The sequence below is a fragment of the Leguminivora glycinivorella genome, chromosome 7 (assembly GCF_023078275.1).
Source record: "Leguminivora glycinivorella isolate SPB_JAAS2020 chromosome 7, LegGlyc_1.1, whole genome shotgun sequence".
Taxonomy (NCBI): Eukaryota; Metazoa; Arthropoda; class Insecta; order Lepidoptera; family Tortricidae; genus Leguminivora; species Leguminivora glycinivorella.
The window spans coordinates 10,845,713-10,858,070 of record NC_062977.1 but is presented as its reverse complement, the minus strand read 5'-3'; the positions used below and the strand labels follow the sequence as shown (position 1 = coordinate 10,858,070).

Below are 12,358 nucleotides of genomic sequence, written 5' to 3'. Positions count from 1 at the left end.
CCATGTGTGTACAGGGGCCATCAGTAGTTTGTGAACACACCCTTCAGTAGTCACTTTGACAGCCAAACGAGACAGATCAAGATCATAGAATAATGTTAAAATATAGAAGCTATTTATGTTAAAGTAATGTACATTCAGACAAATAGGCAGTTTATTATTATATGGCGCGTTACAAATACTATTTATTTTTATATCTAAGTAAATTGATTATATTATGAACATATTGATGGTGTCTGCGAAGTAAATATTATAATACGTTGTATATTTATATTTACAATTTTATTGTATGAGGCCTAAAAATTAGGATCTCTTTTAAAACAATGGTAAGCTTGATAAAAAAAAAATTCAATATGCTGTTTTGTTTAGTATTGAAAGTTATAGATAATACTGTGTGTTTCTGGTATACACTAGATAGACAAAATAAACCTTATAATTGTATTTTTTCATGTAAATCTGAATTTACTATCCCTTTACAGCCACTTTTATTACCTAGTTGGAAAGTTCAATAAGTGTCAGCATTAAAAAGTGTCTAATAAACTGCCAAATTTTCAATTACAGAATAGTAAAATATTAACTACAATTGCTAATGCTATGGACACCAAAGAGGAGCTAAAGAAACGGATAGAAACATCTAAACTCGTATCACAAGAGTTACAGACTTGCATTCAAAATTGCCAAAATCGATTTGGAGGTAAAGCTGAACTTGCTACAGAAGATGATATAAGGTGATTAACTGATTAATTATATTTATCTATGTGGGTGTATTGTCAAAATAATATAAAGCCATTAATTTGCCAGGTGCATGACTGATGCTGCCTTCTTTCTGTGGGCGTTTTAGTCCTAATGGCTGCATAAATAATTAATGTTTGAGACACCCATAAGTTTATGTGTATTTGTGTTAGAGAATGCCTTTTGGCATTAAGTCCACCATTTGCACTTTATTGTGCAATAAAGTTTAAATGTGAATATAAATAATGGAGTTAACAGTAAAGTCAAAGAACATAATATATCATATTGAAGTGATCAACATCTTTAGTGCTCAGGACTGCTATTGAACAAGTTTTGTTAGATAGTTAGTGTGTTACAAAATTGCTCATTTAATTGCTTACCATATTTTGTCCATCACTTATTTCATATCATACACAGTTTACCTGAACATACTAACATAAATGCAACTTAAATAAATACTCTTAATTTTTACAATACAAAAAATCAATAAAATTAAGGTTAATTAAAGCTTCTACCCAGGTTTTTATTTTCAAACATATCCAGAGAATGGAATATAAGTACAGTGTACATGCATGGAACATTAAAAATCGAAATAAGATGTCATATATTAAAGAAAAAATGACCCAGGTTTTTATTTTTTCAAACATATCCAGTAGTATTAGTAGTGTGACTACATAAAAAACACAAATCAAAATATTTGTTAAAATAATTTAATTTGTTCCCATAGTTGCGTACATGCATGGAACATATTAAGTTACAGCAATATCAGTCCCACCTATTTTGATAAACACAACACATGAAATTGTGTATAATTTAAATTCAAATAAAAGTGATTTCTGCTATTATGAACCACTACAAACCTATTTTTTTTACAGAATAGTACAACTTTGTGAAAAATGGGAAAAAGTCCTCAGTCATGGTATAAGAACCAACTTATCTAACTCAGCTTTACAGAGCTTAGTGACTGCTGGATTAAATTTTACATTTAACATTGTCAATATTGGTGTGTATTTTGTAATACCTATAGCATTGTATGATGTATCACAGGTATTCATTTTAATATTACTCATACATTTTTAATTCTTATTTTAGGAAACTCTTTGTGGAGTTACACATGTCTACACCTTACTAAACATGAGAAAGAAAGATTTAAAATTCTGTCAAATATCAACACTCCACTTGGATACTTCAGGGCCTTCATTAGAGCTGCTTTAAATGAAAGGTCACTTGAAAGGTATGCTGTTTAGTGTTTATCAGATTTATTAGACCTTACTTATTATAATATAATTATATGCTAAAAAACATGTACTTAAATGTTGACATAAAGTAAAAAAAATTTCAAAATTGTGGGGTTGACAGACCCAAAAGGCTTTTTTTTGTATTTTTATTAAAGTGCTGTTCCTGCTAAATTGACAGATACCTCCAAAGCTGGGTTGCACACGGTCTTCTGATGGAATATTATGAAGAAGGTGCTTTAGTGAGGAACAATGAATTAGCATATCAGTTACCTAATATGGCTTCAGGTAATTCTACATATACATATTATTCCATTCCATGCCAGTTTAGTAACAAACAACTATGGCTGCATTTCCATAAGATGTGTGGGGAGTGAGACCTCACATATGCCTTATAACCTTACTGTACAATACTGTATAATATATTATAATAATATAATGTATTGGACAATGTTGTTATTTGGATTGTCTATAGAGTTGACAATGTTAAGGGCCGGTTGCATCAAACCGTCTGTCACCGTTAAAGCGTTCGTTAAATTTTTATTGTATGGGAAGTTCCATAGACATCTGCTGCGTGACGATGATGTGTGTCAAATGTGGTTGGTGCAACTGGCCCTAAGAGTTATTTAACTACAAACTGGCTCTAACCTCTGTTCGTAAACTTACATTACTCAGCTCTTTGATAACGTTTATTACAGTGTTGGTAGGTAATATTGTAATATCTTCAATATTCATTCTTAGTTTTCGTTTTATTTTTAGGATTATCAACCATTTTATTTGCATTGTCAATTGATAGAGTGGAATTAAATGAAACTCAGCAAGCAAACCAATCTAATAAAGCAGAATTAGTTATATCCTTGCCTGCTCCCGTAAAACCCTCCAATCAAAAGCGAAAGCCGCTGCGACAAGTAATATCATTCGATAAAAATGATTCCAAAAATAAAACCAAAGATGAGAGAAAACTGTTAAGGTCTCCAAGTATGAAAGATGACTCTTTATGGAACAGCGCGCCCGCTACGTGCCTGAACTCGCCGGATCCTAAAACTCTTCCTCAAGCTTCCACTAGTGAACCCACCAGTTCAGAATATAAGAATAGCATACGACATTTCTTCCCAGACAGTGTGAAAGGCATAGACAGTCCTTCTCAAATATTTTCAAAATTGTCAGAGTGTGCTAAAGAAATATTTTCGTCATCTAACAGCATAGATACAAACAATGTGGCTAAAGATGATGTTTCTGTGTCGAGTATTAACAATTTAAAAATATCAGAAAGTGACAGTGAGGAAGTAGCAGGCAGCATCGACGGGAGTACTTCTTGTCTGGAACTTTGTTTTACCGAAGACGAAAGCGTGCCTGAAGACAAAACTCATTCCATTTTAGAAATAAGGGAAAAGGAATTTTTGAATTTACAACTAAAATGTAATCATATTGAGCAGACAAGCAAGGAAAAAATACTGAAATTAGAGAAAATCATACTGGATTTAAGCAAGTAAGCTGGATTTAATCATTGCTTTCAAAAATTAAACTAAATATCCTCTTTAAAAAATACTATTTAGTGAGGCACTTAGTTATAAAATATTATTTATTTTCAGAGAAAATGACCGTCTTAAAGGTCAATTAAGACAGTACATGTCTGCTGTTGAAATGGGGGCTGCGTTGAAAAACAACGGTGACGAGCAGGAAGCTGACCAATATGAGAAAAAACTTGTTCAAGTATGTCTATCATTTTACACACACATTTTAAAAGTATCTCGTCACTACTTAATGAAAAGTCAAATGTAGTAACTATGTAGGGGTGCATAAGGAGTTACTGCGTTTCAAGTGTTTCAACATTTAATTGCAGTATGAGATACGAAATATTTTCAAAGTAGTGACGTTATTCATAAATCGTTAATTATTTTGAATTATAACAGGTAGCAGAAATGCACGCAGAGCTAATGGAATTCAATCAACATCTACAAAAGCGCTTACAAGAGTTGGAGAGCAGATCAGAATTGGAGGTGCTGGACCATCCTGAAACTAACGTGAAGGCTTATATCCCCACCGCGTTTCTTGTCGGGAAGAAAACTCAATCCTACCACGTCTATCAGGTGATAGATGTATTATAATTTTAGGCTAAAATCTTCTTATGTTCTTATTTGTGTTACCTATAATAAGTTTTTCGCAAAAAAAAAAAAAAATTTTTTGACACAAGCTTTTATCGCCGACTGTACTTTTCTTTCAACTGTCATCTACTGCTCTCCGATACATTTCTAAAAACCTCGTACTCGATGGGGATACGACATTTCATTACAGAGTGGTCACCTTTCTGCTCCATCTTCAGATCAGCTCCATGATGCCATAATATTGCATTGTCACGTGATTTACATATGTGTGCAAAATTTCAGCTCAATCTGTTAAAGATATCTGCTTCAAAATTGAGACGCAAGATTTCACCCGAAGATACATACAGTACATGCTGATATTGCGAGTTAAATAAAAGCTTGTAATAAAAAGCGCGATAGTGTGAAGTAAATTATTTGATGTCATTAACAAAAAAAAGTTTACATTCGAACAATTCTTGTATACTCGGTATATACACCGTGTTTCCGGTATCACTCAAAACCTCGGACACCCCAACTGATTTTTATTTTTTCAAACGTGTCTAGAGTGTTCATCTTTTAATCTGATGATTATTATTTTTTTAAATTGAATTTTTCATTTTCTGTACAGCTCTAATCGACTTTTAACTCTACACTCAATAAAATGGTGCTGATAGACTTCTCCAATGCTTTTAATGCGGTAGACCATGACCTACTTTTGGCTACTCTCAAACATTTTCGGGTTTCTTCAGATGCGACCAGGTGGTTTTTCTCATATCTGTCCAATCGAATCCAGGCTGTCCGTGCCGGCCACTCGTTTTCTGATTGGTCTGAACTGAGTGCTGGTGTACCTCAAGGCGGTATTCTCTCGCCCTTCCTATTTTCTATCTTTATAAATCTTATTACCGCCGAGATTCAAAGCTCTTACCATTTATATGCAGACGACCTCCAGTTGTACGCTCAGGCTAATGTGGATGATGTGAATACAGCCATCTCATTAATAAACGCCGACTTAGATTACATTGCTGAGTGGTCTGCTTGCTTTGGTATTTCCGTCAATCCTGCTAAATGCCAAGCCATAATTTTGGGTAGCCAACAGCAACTGTCTAGATTAAGCTCCGTATCTGTCGCTCCGGTTACTTTTGAAGACGCGGTAATACCACTGAGCAGTAGAGTCAAGAATCTTGGTCTAGTTTTTGATGCCAACCTTTCCTGGCTTGGTCAGCTGTCTGACGTGAATCGCAAAGTTATAGGAACACTTAGAACCCTCTATAGATTTAAAAACTTTTTGCCTGTTAATACGAAAAAGATGCTAGTGCAATCCTTAGTGTTACCAATAATTGATTATGGGGATGTGTGCACTACCAATATCACTCAAGAATCACTCAACAAATTAGACCGTCTCCTCAATAATTGCATCAGATTTATATTCGGACTTCGTAAATACGATCATGTCTCTTTTTACCGTAAGAAGCTCCATTGGCTTTCTATACGTCGCCGAAGATCTTTCCGAATCCTCTGTATTCTATATTCCATCCTGTTGGAGCCTTCTGCTCCTAGATACCTAAACAGTAAATTCTCATTTGATGCTCCTCGCCTGGGATGCGAGTTGCGTACATCCCGCACTCTCAAACTAACCATACCTCCGCACCGCACTGGCTTTATGACAAATTCTTTCGCCATTCAGGCTAGTCGCCTGTGGAATTCACTCCCTTTGTATATCAGACAAGCTCCAAGTAAGTTTTCATTTAAGCGTTTGTTACGCAAGCACTTGCTAAAACAAGAATTCGAATAATATCCATCAATATTATATGTATTTCATTGTATGTATTATATGTAATATTTAAAATATTTATTATAAATATCTATTTATGTAAAAGTATGTGTAGTATATGCTGTATATGTATATATAATTATAGTTTGCTTTTCTTCTTAGTAAATCACCTTTTTGTTTTCTCTCTGCACCATTTGTATTGAATCTCTGTTTGGCCCTATGGTTGACTGGTAGAGAATGCCTTTTGGCATTAAGTCCGCCATTTGTACATTTTTTTGTATATTTTGTGCAATAAAGTTTAAATAAATAAATAAATAAATAAAATAATTGCTAGCTACCATCATAAACCTTCAAACTATTTATTTGTGTACGTTATTGCAACGACATAAGGTTTAACAATAAACAGCTATGTCACTGTAAAGCACTTAAGCTTTGTCACAGTAAACTTCAAATTGGACAGGTAATCGCAGTAAGCAAATTTAAACCTAACATTGAAAATGACAAGGTTGTAATTTGGTAGGAGTTCAATTTGTTATGACTTATGATAAACATTAAAAGTAAACTGACACACAACGTCAAATTCGTAGCGGAAAAAATAATCGTCCACGTAACCAGCCATTATTAATACCCCTAAATACTGAAAAAGGTATACAACCTCTAGCAATGTGATATGCACAATGTTGTATTACGATTTAGTAGAATGGGCACGTAAAAAATAACTAATAATACAAATTAAAACAAAAAATATTACCCCCGTCAAGATATAGCTCAATCGATTCTACTCTCGTTTCTGAACAAACGGTTTTCAGGTTTTTAGTGTTAAGTGAAACACGGTGTATATGTTCGTACTAGTATACATATGTTTTTGGATCAGCCAATGTATACATGTGTTTAAATATCTGTGATAATGGAATGAAAAATCTTTACTGTAATAACATTAAAAAACAAAAATCTAAAGAAAGAGGGACTGAATATTCTGATGAAATGCCACTTTGATTGACGTGGATGTTCTAAATTTACAGATATTCCTCAAAATTGGTCACGAAGAATGGAATGTGTACCACCGATATGCCAAGTTCCACGAGCTCCATATGCAGCTGAAGAAATTACATCCAGACATAGCGTCGTATAATTTTCCTCCTAAGAAAACACTCCGGAAACGGGTACGTCATAGTTCTATTATTCCCTTTATTATTGTTACCTAATTCGTTCCTAGATGGTGCTGTGCGTGAAGCAAAAAAAATGAGAATCGCGCTATTAAGATTTTTCCTGGGATAATGACATTAATGACGTGGGACGCGTATAGTTTCATTTAGTTACGTTGTTCGTCGCTAGATGGCGCTATTCTCTGTAGTAAAAACTCTGAATCGCGCTATCAACATTTTTCTATGATTAATGACATCAGAATATAATTATTTTATTTGCATTTACACGTTGCTGGTTGGCGCTGTTCCTGCTAGATTTCTATGCTGAATCGTGCCATTAGAATATTTCCTCAGATAATGAAATTTATGTAGGTAGTCACCTGTTTCTTCACTAAGGGCCACTTGCATCAACGAAAATGGAGGGTTAACCCACCACTTTATATGGAATTTGACAGATGACAGCTCACTAACCCTGAGTTAAGTGATTGGTGCAAGTGGGCCTAAATGGCGCTGTTCCCTCCAGCAAAATTAAATATTCTTAATACTACTTATCACCGTTGGTAAAAAACCGTTTCGTCGTCGCTTCGTGGCTCCGCATTTAGGCGGCATTTAACATGAAATGACTGACTGAATGAAAGCAACAGTGATGTGCGATAACCGCCTTTAAGTTTATATCCTTTGATTGTACATCAGAACGCACACCTTGTGGAGAGCCGGCGGGTGGCGCTGCAGGCCTACCTGCGTCATATTCTGCTGGTTCAGCCCGAGTTGAGGGAGTGCACCAGTCGCGCGCAGCTTATCTCCATCTTACCGTTCTTTGGGTAAGCAATTATAAAAAAAAATACAAAGACAATAAGCATTTTGTTTAATATTTAAAAATATTTTAAGCTCATTTCGATCCATTTTCGAGAATCTTTCTCAATAGTAGCGACCCCGCCTTTACATGTCGAGAGCGCGACGCACGACGACGGGCGCTCGCTCTGTGTGCGCGGCTGCTGAGGTCGGCGGCGCAGGCGACGTCACCGTGGCGAGATCGGAGCTGCCCACTATGTTACTCTTGTCAAAAGTAGAATTGCACACAACACTAACTACGTCACTTGTTAAGGGTGCGTCTACACTGGGGACCGACGCAGTGCCCCGAAACCGTTTTCCAACTAGGTGGCACCGACCAACCACTGTCACGATTGAAATTGGGACGATGACTAATTTCTATCGCTTCCCGTATTTTCCGCTGAACGAAGAACTTTTCTCGCGCTAGTACGGTTACCCTATCAAATCTTACATACTGCGTAGTGTCCGAATCCAATATGTGTTCAGTCACCGCAGAACTGTGGCTATCCCGGCCCTTCATACTACGTATGTGTTCAGAAAGCCTTGTCGAGATGTTCCGGCCTGTCTCTCCAATGTATGACTTTCCACAAGAACACGGAATCCTGTACACCCCGGGAACATTTAAGGGCTCTTTGTCTTTGGCGAACGCGTCCATTTCCTGAGCTGCGTGTGAGGACGATAAATCGTCTTGATGCTATATCTACGCGACGGCGTAACAAGTGTCCGATCTTATCCGTCACTCCCTTGATGTACGGCAAGTATAAGGGCAGCCTTTCCACTGCAGGTTGTCGTGGTCGCGCGGATGCATTCGCAATTCGATTGCTATGCCTCCAGTTGTAACCGTTACTTTCCAAAACACCCTTAACATGAAGCAATTCCCGGTTTATGACTGACTGAAGACAAGCACCTACCTTTTCTTTTGACACGCAACTAATACTCATGGAGACAATTCTAAAAAACAGATATGTTGAGAAAGATTGCGTTGTTTTACCAGTGTATCATCACATTTGCTCGTTAGTAGGTACTGTGATATTATATAAAAACTTGTAAAATGATGCTGTGATTATAGAACCACTGTCTGTCTGTATATTCCTAAGGAGGCGGCGGCCTAGGAACAAACTTAGATGACACTAGTATGTACTAAATGATTTGTTTTCCTTTCAGCACTTCATCGTCATCAAGATCGAACGGATCGAGTCACATGCTAAATCGCCAACATTCCAACGAGTCAACTTCCACTTACGATGCTTTCTGATTGCCAAATAAATTGCTGCGACAACTAGTTATTAAGCGAAACTGAAATACAAGTTTAGGAAAAGGCGGTTATCATGTAAGTCAGACTTAAGTTTAGTGTTTTTCACGCACCTGGTTCAGAATTAGCTAGAGTAACATGGTAACTTGAAAATATTCTTTTGAGGTAGCTTTAGGGTAAACAGATGCAATAATTCATAATAAATCTAAACTGTGAAATAATAGACTACCTAGGTATATTGAGAAGCAACAATGAAAAATTGTAACTTTCATTCAATTCTCGTAATATCATCATCTCAATGCTAATAGTGTGCTCTAGCTAATTTGAAAGGTTACAATTGATTAAATTTATGAAGTTTTAAGGAAATCACAGTTTAGTGCAGCTTGTTTTTAATAATAAATTACGATACAAGTGTGAAAATAGGAAAATCAAATCGATATAAGTTGCGAATTATTCGTACCTACGACTTTTTACAGTACATACCTATGGCTATTATTTTTTTTACACAGTTGCGTAATATGTCAACTATCGCACTAGTGCTGTATTATAACGCCATATTTACTGTAAAAATAAACATATTTATTTTAGTACTGTTAGGGCCACTTGCACCAACGAAAATGGAGGGTTAACCCACCATTTTATATGGACTTGACAGATGACGGGATTGACGGCCCACTAACCCTGAGTTAAGTGGTTGGTGCAAGTGGGCCTTAGCGAATTAAAATCGAGTGGAGTCATTTGATACCCCTAACAATGAGTAGTTGCGTTATATTGGTATTATACTTCAAGACAAATAGTTTGGTAATATGGTAAATGAAATTTGAGGGATTTATTTTTATGAAACACATAGTTTGAAGTTTAGGTAAGTTATTGATTTTATTAGATGTTTAGAATGTAAGACAAATTAGTGCTTCGATTTTGACATCTAATGTAGATGGCGGTATACGTTTCCATGTATCATTTAGTAACGCTGTTTGAAAAGTCTCAAACGCTAAAACTCTGTTTTGCCAGTGGTGAATTTTGCCTAAGTCCCAATTGTGTACGTCCCCCAGACATTACGGGCTTCAGACTACTATGCTGGGTGCTGAGCGATGGTCTTCTATTTGTTACCACAGGGCCTGGCTTAGGGCTACTAATCCGTCACTCTCCCTAGTTAATGAATTATGAAATTGTTCAAAACGCCCTATGCCGCCATCTTCGTTAGCTGTTAAACTCGGGGTTTTTTCTAAAAATCAGGATCGTAACAAGGATTGATAGAATTATCATGTCTCCCTCACGATAAAATCGAAATTGAATATAGATCTAATTAACATTTAAAGTCAAATATTTGCAGTAAAACACCTTAGTGTTAAGTATTAGAGTAGTATTATTTATTTTCATATTTTGTACTTTGTATACATTAAAAAGTACATATGAGACATAAACTAGCTTTAATGGATTGAGACGTATAAAGTATTACGACTTAATTTTTATATGATTCCGTTTAGTAGAAAAATACTAAAAAATAATATTTAAGTGAATAAGGAATAATATTATTTGTACTGTTTTAGTCAACATTGTCTTTTTGTCGACAACTACATCTCTTAGTGATTACTAAAGCCTACATTATTATTTGATATTCTTAAATATTTTTTTGAAGAAATATGATCCATGTCTCCAATGATGACCAATCAACCCTTTGACCGCCGAAGATGTCAACTGATGCCGCAAGAAGTTAAAATATATCTTAAACCAATGGGTATTGAATCAGGCCCTGATTCACAGGATTTAAATTATTTATAGGATGTATTTCAAGAAATACTGTGAATTTACAACCACACTGTATATTTTACATATCAAATTGATACAAATATGAGATAGCATTAAAGAAGATCTCGGATCATTATCAACCATGCTTTCTAACTATGTTTAGGTACCATACCCGCGGCTTTCAAAGTTTTATGAGTGTTGCTAATGTTGCTATTATATTATATCGACAGTGTTTCTACTTCGAATAAAATTAACGGCATTTTAGTGTTGGGCATTATATTGGTCTTCACAAAATGTATTGTGTAGTGGCCATTTTTTTTTCAAAGTTGTCCACCCCACTTTTTTTGTAACATGGGTATTTTTTACGCGATTAATACTCAGAATCGCGAGCTCTTTCGATCCTGATAGGGGAAAAACATGTCCCAAGAATTCCATACATTTTTTCGAACCTTCCATTCCGTTACCGCCATACAAAATGTATGAAAAAATGGTAACGGAAGGGGAAAAACCTTGGGACACTTTTTTTCTCCTATTAGAATTGAAAGAGCTCGCGATTCTGAGTGGAAACCACATAAAAATACCCAAATTAAAAAAAAAGTGGGATGGATAACTTAGAAAAAAAATGGCCCAGCTGTGTCTGCATATATTTATATAGATAAAAATATGATAGCAATGCTGACAATATCATTAATGACTCTTGAATTTGTAATCATAAACTTTTTATAAGTACCTACTATGTAAAACTACTATAATCTAAATTATTTCCTTATAGAGCATAATGAGCTCATACTAAAATCCGTGGTTATAAAGTTTAGATACCTTTCACCAAATGTTTACTATCATTTTCCGTTTCTCTATATTCATGATATGACTATAAGGTACAGCGGAGCAAATATCGACTGGAGGGCAAATGTAGCTGGTCCATTTTTTCCATGTTTTACAATGTTTGCATTATTAAATAGTGTCCACCGCCTCCACCGGTTATATATGGTAGGCGTGTTCAGTGCATACATGTAGAACTCAACATCATAGTGTAATAATGAAAAAAATTGATTAGTTACAAATTGCCCCCAGTTGAAATTTGGACCGCTGCACCTTACTCAAATGTGCGTAAAGATCTTAGATGGACTCTCTAAAATACGCCACCTAGTGGAGGTAACTATAATTAAAACTGTCTTCGTGGCTTCTAATCGTTTGTCTCGTTTCATTAATAATCCATTACTAATATGTACATTAGGGTGGAGCGAATTTAAAAATTTTGGTAAATTATGAGAAAAATAATAAAAAAATCTAGTTATATACTTTTGGCCCTCTACCATTGATTTAATAAAAAATATTAATATTTTTTTACAAAATATATTTTTTTAATTTTACATATTTTTTTTACATTTATATATTAAACACCACCTTTGGTATCAGAAATGATTTTAATTTCAGTTTTTTTTACGTTAAAACATTTTTTTTCTGAGACCTAAATTTACTATAAACTTTTCCAAAAAATCCTATTTATATATAACTCATGCTTAAAAAAATATTCTAAGCATGTGACAGAAAAGCTATCA

The 12,358-nt window shown here is 35.1% G+C and overlaps 1 protein-coding gene across 2 annotated transcripts; it reads left to right on the top strand.

Annotated features, from left to right (window-relative positions):
* Positions 1 to 139: 139 nt before the first annotated feature.
* LOC125228366 (sorting nexin-29-like) lies at positions 140 to 11,216 on the top strand. 2 transcript variants are annotated; one of them, XR_007177278.1, is made up of 12 exons: positions 140 to 323; positions 559 to 725; positions 1,605 to 1,732; positions 1,822 to 1,963; positions 2,146 to 2,252; positions 2,724 to 3,453; positions 3,557 to 3,677; positions 3,878 to 4,054; positions 6,842 to 6,982; positions 7,658 to 7,785; positions 8,960 to 9,125; positions 10,687 to 11,216. XR_007177278.1 is itself a non-coding variant. In XM_048132906.1 (11 exons), the coding sequence occupies exons 1-11, from the start codon at positions 321 to 323 to the stop codon at positions 9,048 to 9,050; spliced, it is 1,935 nt and encodes a 644-aa protein (XP_047988863.1). In that variant the 5' UTR covers positions 140 to 320; the 3' UTR covers positions 9,051 to 9,710. The 2 variants fall into 2 exon arrangements, 1 of the variants encoding a protein (XP_047988863.1); XM_048132906.1 differs by lacking the exon at positions 10,687 to 11,216 and having other exon boundaries at positions 8,960 to 9,710.
* The last annotated feature ends 1,142 nt before the right edge of the window (positions 11,217 to 12,358 follow it).